Source organism: Lipotes vexillifer, unplaced genomic scaffold, assembly GCF_000442215.2.
Source record: "Lipotes vexillifer unplaced genomic scaffold, Lipotes_vexillifer_v1.1 scaffold1781, whole genome shotgun sequence".
In the NCBI taxonomy this organism is placed as follows: domain Eukaryota; kingdom Metazoa; phylum Chordata; class Mammalia; order Artiodactyla; family Lipotidae; genus Lipotes; species Lipotes vexillifer.
In genome coordinates this window covers 320426-338180 of record NW_006788426.1, presented here as the reverse complement: position 1 = coordinate 338180, position 17755 = coordinate 320426, and the positions used below count along the sequence as shown (strand labels likewise).

Here is a 17755-nt window from a genome sequence, read left to right as displayed (position 1 = left end):
CATTTCCAACAATAGTGACAAGTCCTGATCTTCTTCCTCCAGTTCAATATTTAGCAAGCACTATACTAGATGTAAGTGTTACCAAACTCAGGCGCAGCTGCTCACTGCTCAAAAGCCAATACTCAAGAGGCAAGTATTGGTAGAAAGGAAAAGTTGATTTAATCAGAAGGCCGGCAATCTGGGGAGAAGGTGGACTCATGTCCCAAAACTAACTCTGAAGATTCTGCTCAGCCATGCCAGTCTTTAAAGAGAAAAATCTCAGTGAATCAAGACAGGAGGTCAAGCTCTGCATCGTTTTCCATTGTGGGCAGGCTGGCTGACTCCTCATGATCTTTCTTCAGATGTTATCTTGCCCATGTGGACTGCCTGCAGGATCGCTAAGGGAGCTGCTGGGGGTGGAAAGCTAGTCATTCTTTAACTACTTAATTGTTCATTCCTTCTTTTAATTTAGGGAAAGATATTGTCATCTGTTAATTACTTACTCTTCATTTTTACTTCTTTGATCTATGGAAAGAATCAACAGGTTAGGCAAGGTATTGTGCACATTCAGTAGAGCATAAGTCAGGAGTTAGGTTAAATGTTACCTAGTGATCTCATTTCTATAATTAAGGTTTAAGGGGAACAGAAATAGACAAACAGGAAAGGGGCAAAAGAGCACTTACAAATCCCCATTAGTCAGACATCATTCCATTTCTGTGGGATTAGAGATGAAGGTCCATCTTCTGTAACTTCTTCATGCTGACATAGGGCACCATATTCTCAGAGTAGAAGATGTTGACATGGCTCTGTAGCATCTCTTTGCTGACAGTTTTAGTTGCCTGCTTACACATATGGACACAGCAAGCTACAATTATTTTGATGCCCACAAAGATATAGATTATTATGAGCAACAGTGTTAATCCCATTCACTTGAGGCCAGTTCTTGGAATTGTGCTACCAATAGATTAAGTACTGCTCAAGATGGAGCAGCTTATGTCATGGCTACAATCTGGTCATCAGGCAGTTAGCTTTTTCCCCTCTGGTAGTAATTATAGTATCTGTAAAACAGCTCAGGAATGTGCATCAGACACTGAAAGATTCTGTGATGCTCTTGTCCTTATCATTAACTTGAGCCTGCTCTTTTGTGACTCCGGGAGGCTTGGGAAACTTCAGCTTTTCTACAAACAAGAGGCAGGGGACATGGAGGGACCTTTGTACTTGGGTGGGAATTGGGGTGGGGAGCCACAGGATTCTGCTCAGTTCCACAGGGAACAAGACAGCCTCCAATGTAGACTGCAAACTGAAGAGGGAGGCACAAATTATAAAAATAATGATTTAATTACAATTACAATTAGTTTTTAAAAGGAGACACAGTATCAACCAAGGGGCCTTGACCCGGGTGGCTGAGGTGCAGGAGAGCCCTGCCTGGTGCATGTAAGCTTTATTTAAATGATGAGTAGGAGTTCTCCAAACAAAAGTGTAGAACTGAGGGGATGCAATAAAGAACATTAAAGCAGAGAAAATGCTTGAGGCAGAAAGCATGGCATGAATAGTTCAAGGACAGAACTAGGACCATAGTTAGATGCTAAGAGAAGATACATAGAATGTACATCCAAATTGAGGAAATCCAAATTATGAGAGCTGATCATTTTTCATCTTGGGCCCACAGAGAGGTGTGGACTTTTTTAAACTATAATTATCTTTATTATTTTTTAGAGGCATTACTATCAACAAGATTAGAATCCTGAAAACTTCTTACTACATTTATCAAACAATTTATGATCTAACCCAGTGTTTTCGGACCCTGATCTTCTTTGGTCATTATCTAACCCCTGTGAGGTAGGAATGGATCCCAATACATTTGACTAAGATAATAGAAGTTCAGAATTTTCAAGTGACTCTCCAGATCAGAAATTTTCAACATATGTCTGTAGTGGGAGAAGAACTTGAAAATCCAGCTCTTTCAACTTTTTAAGTCCAGAACTTTCTGTTAATGTTGTAGTCTGTTTTTCTCCAGCATGGTTTATATATATTAAATTTCATTTTAAAAAGTAGTTACTGGAGAAAATTGTTAAAATATTGGGTTTGACTTTTCATCAGTGAACACTAAAAGAAGCAGCTTGAAAACTGTGCAATGGGTTGAATTGGTGAGAAGCCTATGGTTTGTATTGTTTGTAATTAAAATAGAATATGGCAGTGAACTGAGGTTGGTTGTAACATTTCATTTTTAATCACTTCAGAAATTGTAAGAGTAATTTTAAAAATTAAATAATGACCTAAATAGTGGTATTTCCTTGATTAAAAATGAAAATATATTTTTGGCCTTTGCAAAAATTACATTGAGATTCCAGTTATATTCAATGCTTAGGACGAAAACATTTTGCTAAAATATCAGTGCTTTGTGTGCTTTTACTGCTCCAAGGACAGTACAGGCAGTTTACAGGTGTATAATTAGAATTGGATTTTTCTAAATGTTGTTCCAAGCTATTTCACTTCTTGCCTAGGATTTTTTATTTTTAAATTCCCTCTTATAACAATGTGCTTAGTAATTTAATTTAATCTTCCTACCTGTGTGTATTTTATATGAGATACTTTCTAGAGACGTTTAGCGTTAAAACTTTCCCATGAGTAAAATGGGAAGAAATAGGGAAGGGATTAGCTAAGCTTACAAGCCAAAAATGAAGGGAAAATTAAATGATTAATTTGTTTCAAAAAAGGGATATAGTTAAAGGGCAAACTGTAAAGTGATAGGAAATAATTTTCTTAAAAGCAAAAGCTAACAGATCAGCCTACTTAAGACACGAGAAACTCTATAAAACTATGAGGCATGGGCTTCCCTGGTGGCGCAGTGCTTGAGAGTCCGCCTGCCGATGCAGGAGACACGGGTTCGTGCCCCGTTTCGGGAAGATCCCACATGCCGCGGAGCGGCTGGGCCCGTGAGCCATGGCCACTGAGCCTGCGCGTCCGGAGCCTGTGCTCCGCAAGTGGGAGAGGCCACAACAGTGAGAGGCCCGCATAACGCAAGAAAAAAAAAAAAACAAAAACAAAAAAAAAACTATGAGGCAAATAGAATACAAAGACCAAGGGTTACGAACAAACAGTTCTCAAAAGAAGAAATATAATAGGTTTTAAAAGATAGGTAAACATACAATTTCATTAGAAATCAAAGAAATTCAAATTCAAGTAAAGAATTCAATGAATTCTTTTCAGCTGCTCTAGCACTTATTCTCAGTAATTCTTCTCTTGGTAATATATCTTAAGAAAATACAATTTTTTTCTATGTTTATCAACAAAGATAGTAATCAGAGCACAGCACTGCTATTTATTTAGAGGCAAAAATTTAAAAAGCATCTAAATGCCCCAAAAAGGAAAATAATTAAATAAATTATGGTTATCCCCTTTTGAGGAAATATTATAAACCCTAGGTTAAATTTATAAAGAATAATAATAACAGAGGCAACTATCTATGTTATGGCACATGCAGAATGATTAAATTATACAAAATAGCCGTATCATTAGGAAAGCAAAATAGCTGTATCATTAGAAAAGCAAAGTAAACAGGTTAAGAATGGATATTTTAGCTTTTTGGACTTCTACAGTCAATTTTTTTTTGGTGGGGGGACAGGCTTAATGTTTTCTATTTTATGTTTTCTTTAATGAGCATATTAGTTTTGGAAGGACTAAATTCTTTAACAAAATGTGAAAGTACAAACATCTTAATCTATTGCTCAGATAGTCTGTAGAAAAAGATAGGAAAATTATTATAGTAACCAAATAATTATCCAAAAATTATTTAACAGAACTCAACATGTAAAACTTAAGACAAAAATTAAGTGAGAAAGGAATAAAAAGTAGAGCAAGGCATCTTGTCTGAATTCTCTATTAATACTGTATTTCCATGATGAATTCATCAAATATAATAACAGTACCAACATTTACTAAGTGCTTTTGTGTCCTGAGAAATTCGCATTTAATCCCCACAAAAGCCAGGTGATGAGGATACCTGTCTCCATTTTACAATGAGGAAGGTGAGGTCATCAAGCTGTAAGGTAGATTATCTAAGATTTCAATGCCACTTTGTATAGAGGCAGCATTTGAACCAGAACACTCCTGACTGCTGTGTTGCACTGTCATCAACTCTATGTCAGTGTAAGAGATGAACACAGATATTTTACATCCATGGATGCTTTATTGGTGGATGATACAGTATGTATCAAATACACTGAAAGTTGGGAATCACCTCACCTTTTATTATCATTCAGGAGGTAGAAGACTATTTCTATTTATCTTGTCAAACATGGACAACTCATTTAAGGTCCAAGCTTCAGTGAATGATGAGGTGGTCTTTGTTCTTCTGTTGTTTTTTACCTTTTTATTCTGAAGCCATAAAAGACTTGAAAATAAGAGGGAGAAGTCTTTATGGAATTCATGCATTTACGATGAATATTCCATTCTTGGTTCTATCTGAATTTTCTTTTGAGGAAGGAGAATAAGTAAGAATTTTGTGTACATATAATATTTATTATTTTGAATCTACTACTTATTGGCCTTTTAAATTTCATTTCCAATAACCTTTTATAGAAAGTATAATATAAAATACTACTTAAAATATAAACACTTTATATAAAATTTTAGTTTTCACAGTACAACTAAAACTCTTAATATATTAAGTACATAGTGTATCAGTCTATAACCCCTATGCAGTGTATACTTGAGCCTTATAAGCATTTTTCATAAAACACATTTAAAAACCAACTCAGGGATTCCCTGGTGATGCAGTGATTGAGAGTCCACCTGGCGATGCAGGGGACACTGGTTCGTGCCCCGGTCCGGGAAGATCCCACATGCCGCGGAGCGGCTGGGCCCGTGAGCCATGGCCGCTGAGCCTGCGCGTCTGGAGCCTGTGCTCCACAACAGGAGAGGCCACAACAGTGAGAGGCCCGCGTACTGCAAAAAAAGTAATAATAAAAATAAATTTAAAAAAAAATAAAAAATAAAAACCAACTCATTATGGTGATAGCAATCAGGCGTCACGAAGCCTGGCACCATTGTCATACCAATAGCCACTTGTTAGTAGTACAGCTGTAAGCAAATGTCTTAACCTCTCCGCGCTCCCATTTCCCCATATGGAAGATGCTCATAATACCATGCTTCCGAGATTCCAAAATGACATAGGTCTGACTCACTGTCTTAGTCCATTCAGGCAGCTGTAACAAAATACCACAGACTTAGTGGCTTATAAACAACAGAAATTTATTTCTCACAGTTCTGGAAGCTGGAATTCTGAAATCAGGGTGCCAGCATGGCCCGGTGAGGGCCCTCTTCTGGGTTGCAGATTTCCCCTTGTATAATTGCATGGTGGAAGAAATGAGGGAGCTCTCTGAGACCTCTTTTATGAGAACACAAATCTCAGAGCCCTCGTGACCTAATCACCATCCAGAGGCCCTACCTACTAATACCCTCACCTTGGGAGTTAAGATTTCAACATTTAGGGCTTCCCTGGTGGCGCAGTGCTTGAGAGTCCGCCTGCCGTTGCAGGAGACGCGGGTTCGTGCCCCGTTTCGGGAGGATCCCACATGCCGCGGAGCGGCTGGGCCCGTGAGCCGTGGCCTCTGGGCCTGCGCGTCCGGAGCCTGTGCTCCGCAAATGGGAGAGGCCACAACAGGGAGAGGCCCGCATAACGCAAGAAAAAAAAAAAAAAAAAAAAAAAAAAAAAGATTTCAACATTTAGACCATGGCACCCACCAAGTTTTATTATATTTATTATATTTCAAGAAAGAAATGAATACTATTGTTATAAAATATACAAGGATTATAAGATGCTTCACAGTACTAGAATGATTAAATCAATTCAAGTAATATGGCATGGCCTGACTCCAGAGTTTTCAGAATTTACATAAAGGAAAGTGCTTAGTGTCATGCCAGGCACATATGTATGCATTAATGCTAGTACTCTTACTATGGAATCTCAGTGTCAAACAGTTACATTTCTGACCCAGTGCTGGGTGCTTTTATGCACAGTTTGTCACTCCAGTAATCTAACCCTGTTAGATCAAAGTAACATTATCCCTGTTTTACAGATGCAAGATTTAAGGTATCAAGAGTGTAAGTGATATATCAAAGGCCCTTACGCATAGTAACTTGGAAGAGCAAGGGTTTGAACCTGTCTGATCTCCAGCCCGTGATATTTTTATGGTTTGCCTGGTGCTTTCAGAGTTTCACTCTTAGGAAATATGAGCCTGGTGGGTCTTCAAATGTGACACAGATCCAGAATGCTGAGATTTTGGAGGACTGCTGGTGGAGAAACCCATGGAGCTCTCATCATGTACTTGAAAGCCTCAGGAAGGAAGGGCAGCTTGAGGTCATCAAGGCAGGCAAAGAGCCTGCCCCTTTCAGGGGCAGATGGAGGGAAGGAGCTTAAGTAGAGGGGAGTGAAAAGAAAGACAGGATGCAAGACACCAACCCCCACCCTGGGCAGTTTTATTCATGCTGCCTTGTTTATTCCTTCTGAAAACACAGTGAGGTTATCCTTGTTTAAAAAGTGAGGAACCTGAGGCTCAAAACCAGAGAATCTTGAAAATAACCAGGTGGCCTTTCTCCAGCACTGAACACAATACCTCACACAAAGAAGGTGGTCAGTCAATATTTTGTTCAATAAAAGAATGACTAAGGGAGGATAGACTGGCTTTCAGTTGGTTTTACTCTTTCCTTTTCTTATCTGTGCTTCCATTTTTTGCATGGGAATAGAATCTACCTTGTTTAAATCATTTGTGACCAAATCTTGTTTTGCTGGGAAAAAGGTACAGTTAAGTTCTTGTCTTAGTCCACTAGGGCCGCTATAACAAAATACCATAAACTACATGACTCACGAACAACAGAAATTTATTCCTCACAGTTCTAGAGCCTGAAAGGCCCAAGATCATGCTCAGGTCGATTTGGTGCTGGTGAGGCCCGCTTCCTCATTTACAGCCATCTTCTCTCTGTGTTCTCCTGTGGTGGAAAGGAAAAGGGAGCTCTCCAAGGTCTCTTTTATGTGGGCACTGATCCCATTCATGAGGGCCCCACCCTCACGAGCTAAGGCCTCTCAAAGGCCCCACTTCCACATACCATCACTTTGGGGATTAGGATTTCAGCATATGAGTGGGAGGAAGGCACAGACAGTCAGACCATAGCAACAATTTACATATATTCTTTTGAAGATTTTGTATAGGACTCAAAAAGCTATAAAAGCCAGATGACAAGAACTGAATTAAATTTTGGATTAGGGCACAGAAAATGCACTGGATTTTGGATGGCAGATCATGGATTTTGGAAGGAGGCACACCCAGCCCTACTGCTGATTATCTCCTTGAGGATGTTCCACCTTCCGCTAGCCTCTCTGCTGCTCAGTTTCTTAATCTGGAGATGATTGCTACTGCCTCAAGTTGTGAGGATTCACTTGCAATTTCATAAAATAACTAGCATGTAATAAATGCTCAGTAAATTGTAATAGTGGCCATTTATTCTTTTAAAATTATAGTGGAGGGCTTCCCTGGTGGCGCAGTGGTTGAGAGTCCGCCTGCTAATGCAGGGGACACGGGTTCGTGCCCCAGTCCGGGAAGATCCCACATGCCACAGAGCGGCTGGGCCCGTGGGCCATGGCCGCTGAGCCTGCGCATCCGGAGCCTGTGCACTGCAATGGGAGACGCCGCAACAGTGAGAGGCCTGTGTACTGCAAAAAAAAAAAATTAATTAAAAAAAAAAATTATAGTGGAAACCATACTAATGTCCTGGAATGAATGAATTGTATAGAAAAAATTTTGAATAAGATATATAAATAAGGGACAGAAATTAGGGGAAGAGGAGACAGAATAAAAACCTAGGAATTAAGAAAAAGAATAAATCCTTACCTGTCAATGTGCATACAGGACCAGAGAGAAAGGGAATAATTGCTTATAAGAAGAAAGAAGATTATAAGTTACAAGTAATTGGGAACAGGGAAAGAAAGGGTGGGGAGGAAAGAGACAGAGACTGTTTTTCCAGTCTTAGCTATTTGATTTAGTGACCTAATTAATGCACTTGGGAGATTCTTGTTTGCATTCTGCCCCTGCTTAATTAAAGCAATTGTTCCCAAAGGTACGTTCGTGTACCCTGCCATTGACTCCTCCCTGCCTTCGTGGATGCATCTGTAAGTGAATACCTCCACAAAGCCCTTAGAGATGGTGTGAAGCACAGTGAGAAGACTCTGAGCTCTTCTTAGGAAGAGGATGTAAGCTCTTTGACCACCTCTCTCCATTCTCATTACCGCCTGGCTTAACTTAGTCTCAGAGGCATGTTCCTTTCTGTAGTGACTTTGGTGTCTGCATTTGAGTCCTCTGTCTGCCTCCTCTCTTTCCTTACAGCTGCTTTGTCTCAGGTTACACAATATCCCAGAACAAAGTGAGGCTGCTTACCTCTGTCTTTGATTAGGTTGTACCCCTCATTTAGTTATGTCTTTCTCTTCATCTTTAGGTGATGAAACTCAGATTGTTTCAAGTCTTAGCATGAACATCTCATTCTTGATGAAGCACACTTGATCTCTATTGAATCTATGTATTACTTAAACTTATAATGGGATTGGGTTGCTTCCGCCTCCGTGCCTCTTCCCCGGCTCCTCCGCGCTCTCTAGTCTCTTCAACTCCCCCCCAGTCTCCTCTCTCCTCCTTGCTCCCCGCTAATTCCCATTTCCCATCTGACAGTCTTCATAACTCCATCAGTTTCATAACACTTCTGGAAAGAGTCAGGGGAGAAATAAATGCAATAAAGCAATGCTAACCTTCCTGACCTCCTTTTCAGGTGAGCACAGAGCCCTGGCCTGCTGTTCTTCTACTCTCCTTTGCACTGGACACCTTTCATGCCACCTGTCCAATTCAGGGCAAATTCTTGGCCTCATCCATGTCCCTGGATCTTAGGGACAGATCCAGGGCCTTCCAGCCTCAAAGTGAGCAGTCCAGATTGATCTACTGGGCGTCCTTTTCCTTGTTTCCCCGGCCCACCTGTTTTCTTATCCAGTAGCTGCGGCACATTTATCACACTGAGTCTGTCTCAGTAAACCAGAGCTTTTATTAACTCAGGCAGCCAACGCGCAAAAACATAAAGCCAACAAAACTCATAGAAGGGCAGGGGAGAGAAATTGGTTTGAAAAGTGAGAGCATACCTCACTCAGACATTCAGCAAGCTTCCCTTCCGAGAAGCAAGAGAGAAGATTGTCCTCCATAATTTTATTTCTCCCAGGCATAATGAGCACACATTAACAAGTAGCCTGTCTTCAGCAGACTCTCTTTTCAACAGCTCGTCTAAATCCTGACCATTGGGTTATCACCCACGCTGTCTTACCAGGAATGCATTACTCACCTCCCCTAATAGAAGCAGCCCATGAAGGGCTCACCTCAGCTCCACTTTACCCACTCTTCTTGTTATCGTATAGATGTCACCAAAAGCAGTCCGCCCAGATCCTTCCACTGTGGCTTTTTCCTTGTTCCAGTCACCTGAATCTTTGGAAAAAGCCCTCAGGTATAGATTGCTTCTGGATACTAGTAATGTTCTTTTTCCTGATCTGGCTTCTGATTATATGACCATAGTCACTTCGTAAAACTTCACTTACTTGTGCCCTTTATGTATATTTAAATTTGATTATAAGTTGAACAAAGCCAAACAATCCACCTCCATCCAGAAATGATGCACTTAGCTTGATACCTTGCACACCTCCCTTTTCAAATTTATATCCATTTTATAGTTAAACTAGTTAAACTATCTCCATAATCTCCTCTTTCCTCTGCTAGATGGGAACTATTCCAAGGATAAATGTTGCATTTATCTTCATATCCCCCATATCTTGTTTATACAAGGCACAATGTACAAATCTTGGGTTGGATACTTTAACCTACAGTTTCTTCTTTTCCCAAACCGTTCAAGTGATTCCATAGTACAATGGAATATAATAAACTTTAGCCACCTTAGGTAGTTTGAACTGTTCTGGAATTAAGATATCTTTGAAGGTATAATTGATGTCTGGATCACTTGTTGTATTCCGAGGGAAATTCAAAGCTCTAAAACCATGGCCACGGCCACCGTGTTGCTCAAGTCCAAGAGACACATTCATAGAGATATCATTGTGAATGGCACCCTTGAGAATTGTGCAGTGCCTAGCATGTGTGGCCCATTCACTGCAGCCCTACCTGAAAATCACTGTGAGATGAGAGGCTATAAATAGGCAAGTGCCTGGTGACCTGGGTTAACTAGGTTCTAGCTTGCTCTGGAAGATGAAGCAATATGATTAGTTAATTCAGTCCTACCATTGAATATGTATCTATTAAATTCCCACCATGTGCCAGGAAGTAAGAGAGTGAGCCACTGTGATATCTGGGGAAAGAACATTCCAGGTAGAGGGAATGGCAAAAGACTGTGGAGCATGGGTCTTTGTTACGCTGGTGTGTTAGATGAGCAGCAAGGGGCTAATATAATTAAGTAACCAAGAGGGAGAGTAGTAGAAGACAAAGGAGATGAGGTCAGAGAACCGATGTAGAGGTTGCGGGGAGAGCCCCGTGCTGGTCATATCAGGCAGTGTAGTCCAGTGTAATGACTTTCACTTTCCCTGGGTCAACTGTAGAATGACGGGATCTGACAGGACCTCTTTGACTGCTGTGCTGAGAATGCCCTGTAGAACCAACGGCAGAAGTGTGGAGACCCATTAGGAAGTTATTGCTATAATCCTGGGGGAGAAGATGGTTCGAGACAGTGTGGTATCAGTAGAAGTAAGACAATTCTGGATACATTTTGCTAATCTGAGGTCCTCTCTAAGGGGAACTATTTTAACGCAAATGCTATGTTCTAGCTGTTATTTTATAAGTAAGATTTTCATTGCCTTTGACCATTTTTAAAGCTATATATGAATGATTTTTTACTAAAGAGAATTGGATCATTATGACACTTATTACAGATCATTGTATCTCCTTAATTTAGTAGCATTGATCATAAGAGTGAATTTTTCATAGTATTTTAGTAAGAAATGACAGTTCCACTAAGCTAGGGAGTTTATATGCAGAACTTTTAAGCAGTATTTGAGCCTATGGCTTAAGGCCAGCTTACAATTTTATGGATTTCTACCTTTCAGACAGCTTTTTAAATCCAGGAATTAATGAAATATTGATCTTCACAGGCTTGTCATATTGATATGTTGGTAAAAATCTACCAAGTAATTTAAATTGTTCAGTTAGAGAATTGTCCAGAGAGGAAGTGGTATCCCTTTAATACTGAAACAGTTGAATCCAAAACTGTTGACTGCTTTTCCCCTTTTCCCAAGTTAGCCTGTGAGGAAACTTACACTCTTTGTATCTGGACCTCTAGAGAATGCTTTCTCTTTTTGTATCCTCTTCTGTTTTTTCCTATTCAAATGTCTTCTTTCTTTCTTTCTTTCTTTCCAGTTTCTCATCTTGTTTTTTTCTCCCTTTGATTGGAGAAATGAAATAAGATGATGATAATTAACTCGGGTAAGACAAACTACAAACCAAAGAAATAATGATAAAGTGTGGTAGCACAATACACCCCGGAGAACAAAATGTATTTTACTTAAATTTTTGTGGTTTCTTTATTTGAAAGTCTACTCAAGTATCAAACACAAAGAATGTGTTTGTCTACTATATCTGAAAGGAGAGTGATGTCTCAGAGATCTAGTCTGCAAATGAGGGATAAAACTCTTAAATCTCCTTATTTCGAGTTTGAGAGAGTAAACTTATATGTAATGAGTATATCTTATTCATACACATATGTATGTCTAGCTACACATGTATGTGTAACCTGGTCATCATGCCTGTAATATGAGGAAGGGCGTGCCACATGCAGTTGATTTCCAGAAAAGTGCAGTCTAACTGCTAGCCAATCCCAGACATGGAGTCCCGAGTATGGTGCAAAACATTTATTTTCTTGTTCCCATAAGACAACTGGTTCTCAAACTGTGGGCACTGGACTGGCAGCATCAGCTTTAGTTGGAAACTTCTTAAAATTGCAAATCACAGGCTCTGCCCCAGACCCACCGCATCTGAAATTCTAAGGATGGGACCTAGCTCTCGGTTTCATCAAGTCCTCCAGGTGATTGTGATGTGCCCTAAAGCTGGGGAACCACTGGGAAAGGCAGCCTTTCAGGTCTTACAGAATCCACCAATGTGGATGGACTTCCCAAAGTGCCTGCCCTTCTCAAGTGTTCTTGCTTTCCTTTTCTAACACCTTTCACTTCTCACAGTGTCCTAGCTCCATTGTGTCTCAGACTGAGGTACCCTCAAACTCAGAGCCCCAGTAGCAGCTCCTACACACAGAACTTCAGGATCTGGTGCTGTCTTGGTGGGCGCAACTGTCGACCTTTATATTCCTCAGTGAAGAGCACCTCTGGCTCACTTTTTAGTATTGATCACTTCTCCTAAAACTGGTTCAGTGCCTTATTGTGTAAAACAGTTCACTTCCCAGTAGTGATCAAGACAAGAGGACTGAGATCAACAGCCTGTCACATATGCTGTAAGTGGGGCAGCGGTATTGGGACAATTCTGGTTTATTCCCCCTCGTTCCAGCACAGTTGACAGTACCATTCTCTTTCACTCTTTTAAGTACTCTAGTTTAGATGGTAAGTCATAGTACAGTGAACTTAAATCATAAGCAGTTCTACCACTATTGGAAAGTGGTCAAAGAAGGATTCACCAAGAAGGAGATGTTTTAGGGCATAAAAATGAAAGATGTCCAAGAGGTAGGCAAGACAGGCCTGGAGCTTGGGGTGGGACAAGGCAGAGAAACCTTAGAGGCTGAGGGTTCAGGACAAATAAGGATGTGAAGCAGCAGGTTACACTAAGGGAAGCGGAAGTAGTTCAGAGTCTGGAGCCAGGGTCTGGTGGGAGCAATAGAAGAAGCTGGCGGAAGAGGAGCAATTAAGGTCATCTTTTTGTTTGTTTGTTTGTTTCTTATTCCCGCAACAATGTATCGATTTAGGCTCTTGGGATAATTATTTAGAAGAAACCTAGTATGTCTTTGTTTCCTTATTTATGTTGGTTCTATGTATTTGAAATGCTTATTGCTCTATTTTCCATCAATTTGGGGCCCTCTTTCAAACAAACGATTACTGTATAAACAGCATAATAATAACGTACTTTCAACTTTGGTTCAGATTTTCAAATTCACTTTAAAAAGAGATACCAAATCATTCACATTCCATAATGTTTTATGGCTTTATCATAGCAAAACACTAACCCTGGACTATTGAGATCTATGGCCTGTCGAGAACAGAGTGCAGGGAATTATGCAAATACCTTACTAATATGCTGTGTTATTGTTTTTCTGAATGTTAATATGATGATTGAATCCTCCTGTTAGAAAATGATCGTATAGGAATTCTTTCTGTCACCATTTGCAATACAGAAATTATGTGTTTCGTGTAGTTTTGTGATCTTGGGAGCTGCTTACAAAGTCTGTGTTCTGTGGCAAAGCTTACCTAAACCATAAGGAAATGTTTTTAAATATTTTAAAAATTGTGTATTTGATTTTACACAATTAGTTAATGTTGCTCTTTCTTTGTTGTTGATGAACTCAGAGATGTTTTCAGCATTAATAGACCTTGGAAGGCTTTGCCCTGGACATTGCATATCAACTGTCCTCTTAGGCCATCGAGTATCATTGTCTTCATCACATAGACTTCTTGTCACTGTCCGTCTCTGTTTCTGTATGGACAGTATAGATTTCATTCCCTTCCTTCTTTCTTTTTTACCAGAGCTAATATTATCTCCTTTTCCCTCTACCATCTGGAGTAATAAATTTTAAGAAGATAACCTTCATTATTCCATTAATTGTTGCATTTTCCTACTATTGATACAGAATACGTTTCAGGATTAATAGCTGTCTAGAAAGGAAAAAGAACAATTGATAAATTCCTACATTATCCTTTGTTTAAATATCACATAAGTAGTATATTTATTAATACATTTAGTTAGGTAAATAGGCCTTGAGGACAGGTAGCAATTAATATTATGGGGTTTTTTTTAAATCAATTTATTTATTTATTTATTTTTGGCTGCCTTGGGTCTTCGTTGCTGCGCACAGGCTTTCTCTAGTTGCGGCAGATGGGGGCTACTCTTTGTTGCAGTGCATGGGCTTCTCATTGCGGTGTCTTCTCTTGTCGCAGAACACGAGCTTTAGGCACGTGGCTGCAGTAGCTATAGCACTCAGGCTCAGTAGTTGTGGCGCACGGGCTTAGTTGCTCCGCGGCATGTGGGATCTTCCCGGACCAGGGATGGAACCCATGTCCCCTGCATTGGCAGGTGGATTCTTAACCACTGCGCCACCAAGGAAGTCCTGATATTATGTTTTAATTTTTTTTTAATCTGTAATAAGTATAGCTAACTGAAATATGGGTTTAGCCTGGTCTCCTGTACTAAGATATATGTGAGGGGATGTTAATTATTCAGTACGCCAAAGGTTGTCTAATTTTTGTTTTACTTTTTTAAAACGTCATATACTTTAAATTGTATCTCATATCAACATGTCTTTAGGGTTAGGGTCTACATGAATTTCATAAGTAATGTGTTTTTCTGTTTATCAACATAACCATTTACAACTCTGTTTTCTTAATAATTTTCTGACCCAACAATTATATTTGTTTTGGGAGATGAGAAAGGTGCCAAATGTTAGGTGACAAACTAGGAAAGTTATGTAAAACTTTTTGTAGAAAGAACTGAAGGATCTCCAACTCCTGGTCTGAAAGTAGGATTAAAATCCTAGGCCTATCTTTACGCACCACTCTTTACCAATTGAAGTTTAGAAACGGTTTAGTACAAGCAGTGGCTGTGGTTTATTATAAATCTTTAAAACAGAAAACTTCCTCTGTATTTTAAGAACTGGTCCTTTTAGGTCAGAAGACAATTTGTAATATTTAGTAGATAAACGCTAAGCGAGGGACTCACCGTTTGTAAAGTTTTTCAGTTTCCATGTATGCCTAGGACTTGCAATCATTTTCCTAACTATTTTTCATGTTGTTAAAGTCTTGAACTTTAAGCAAACAAGAATCTGAAAGTAAAGAGAAATAATAAATAGAAAACAATTCTATAAGCCTGTCAATTGCATGGGTGGTTTCTGCGTATCTCTGTCTTCCCTTGATTTGGTTTTCATTTGATTATCTGTATCAGACAAGGCTTAACATCATTACTTTTGCTGCTAGTAAATCCTTAGCTATGAAAAAGCAGCCTGCTCTCTCTGTTTGCATGTTTACAGCCTTAAAATTGGGGCCAACTTTTATGTTGTTTTCTTTGCCTTTACAATATGATTCTAGGATAGCATCATATAACAGTTCTCGAGATACAGTTTTGAAGAATTGTGTGGCTCTATCTGCAATAATTCTAACCTTGCAAAGCTGACCTGAAAGTAATCTCAGAAATCTGTATTTGTTAATATTCTTCCGTGTTTATTAGTCAATCTATAAGTTAATGCTAAACCAACCTTTCTATGTTCTTCCAATAATTTTAGTGTTACTTAAATATAAGAAATAAATATATCTTAATATGGGTAGCCCTGTTTGTGAATGTGCATCAGAGACAAAAACTGTTTAAAGGACCAATAATTAAAATCAATTCAAGTTATATTTGTCATATATCTTTTTTTCCTACAAAGCAACTCTCATCTTAGGATCTCAGAGGTTTATAGCTAATAATTAAATTTTATACTAGTGATGCAACATAATGATTATAGTGACTTATATAGGTGAAACAACTAATGTTTAAACTCGTTAATGGGTGACTTACTGAAATATATTGCACCCGAGCTGTAGATTCAACAGAACTAATATAGGGCCTTAATCCCCAAACTCTTTGACCATCAGCAAACTAAAATCTCCCCCATAGTCTTTTTTATATTGCTTTACTTTTTAAAAACATTTTTACATATCTGTAGTATATCTTTAAATTTGTTCATTTTATTTCTTGCTTCAGTAGTCTTTGCAGGATTTTTAAGTAAAAAAAATTGTTAATGTACCAGATTAGGTACATTGCGATGCCCTGCAATTAAGGGAATGGTATATAAAATATGACTAAATAATGAGCACGTAGATGCACGGTACACATAAATCTTAGCTTCGTATCACGCTTACCACTGTTCTTACGTTTTTCTCTAAAGCAGCTTTAGTTGTTTCACAGGATTATTATTTTCCAGTTTTCAGCTCACTTGACTTCATGCTTTGCAGGTCAGTTTCTCCTTGAAGAAGCTCGCCTCATAGAAGCAGCTGAGATGGCAAAAAAAGCGGCTGAGCTCGATAGCACGGAGTTTGATGTGGTCTTCAACGCTGCCCACATGCTCAGGTTAGTTTTTGCTACTGTGCCTGAGAAGACCAACACTGTAGCTTTATTCTTATTAAATTAATATAATATAATTAAATCAATTATACTAATTCCCCTTATATGTCACCTTATTCCATATTCTAAAAGTGAATTATGCTGCTTAACCATGTTAAAATCAGTCAGGACTGTTTAATTCATTATAGTTTATGTGCACAGTATATAGGGTATATGAACTTTTAGGACTCTGAACATTATTCAGGCCCCTTTTCTCTTTCCTTCAAAAATTATTGGCCATAAAATACAAAAGGAAAATTGCAAAATTGAAATTAGTAACTGTCTAATTAAATGTTTCCAAGATAAAACATTATGTCAGTTAGTCAACTGCATCTCAGTATCTGTGTTTTTGTATTAATTATATTGAATGGGTCATGTGGACACATTTTATTATGCTTGGTAGTAGAGAGGATTATCAAATACAAATATACTTAAGGCCTATCAAATTCTCAAAATGGCCCTATAATTAGCACTGTTGCTATGTGTTAAAACAATATACGTTTTTAGACCATTAGTGCATCTGTTTTCAGAAAGACTATTTTGAAGGGTAATTACAATAATAGCAAAACAAAAGGCAGATGAACAGTTTTTTGTGTGAATATAAAATGAAAGTCAGTGCATTAAAGGAGGATTTTTTAAGAAACTCCAATGATTTATACAGTTGTTTAAAAAGCATTGTTTGTTCTGTTAGCCGTACATATACCCCTTCGCACATGCTGTTACCTGAATTTCACTCTGTTAAATCTCCACATAAATGCTTCCTTGGGTGACATTGACACTATGGGCTCTGAACTTGGCTTCTAGGGGCAAGTTTCTAATTATGTAGATTACTCTTACATGGGAAGAAAAATAGCAGAGAATTGGTTCACATTTGGATGGTTTTAAAACATGGACTTTTTGAGGAAAGTAGAGGAACATTTAAAAAAAATTTTTTTTGAGATCATTGTAGATTTGCATGCAGTTAAGAAATAATACAGAGAGATCCCTGTACCATTTATCCAGTTTCCCCAGTGGTGATATCCTGTAGAACTACCATACAGTATCAAAACCAGTATTTTGACATTGATGCAGTCCACTGGTTTTATTGGGTTTCCCCAGTTTTAGTTGTACCCCTGTGTGTGTCTGTGTGTTTTTAGTTTTGTGCACTTTGATTACGTGTATAGGTTTGTGTATCCATCAGTCAGTCAAAATACAGACTGTTGGGCTTCCCTGGTGGCGCAGTGCTTGAGAGTCCGCCTGCCGATGCGGGAGACGCGGGTTCGTGCCCCGTTTCGGGAGGATCCCGCATGCCGCGGAGCGGCTGGGCCCGTGAGCCATGGCCGCTGGGCCTGCGCGTCCGGAGCCTGTGCTCCGCAAATGGGAGAGGCCACGACAGTGAGAGGCCCGCATAACGCAAGAAAAAA

General features: G+C 39.1%; 1 protein-coding gene across 1 annotated transcript in view; it reads left to right on the top strand.

Annotated features, from left to right (window-relative positions):
* TMTC2 (transmembrane O-mannosyltransferase targeting cadherins 2) overlaps positions 1-17755 on the top strand; it is a 407491-nt gene that overhangs the window by 323186 nt on the left and 66550 nt on the right. Inside the window, exon 10 of the mRNA XM_007461593.1 lies at positions 16205-16319. Within this exon, the coding sequence (XP_007461655.1) occupies positions 16205-16319 (115 nt within the window). The remainder of the gene's footprint in view (positions 1-16204; positions 16320-17755) is intronic.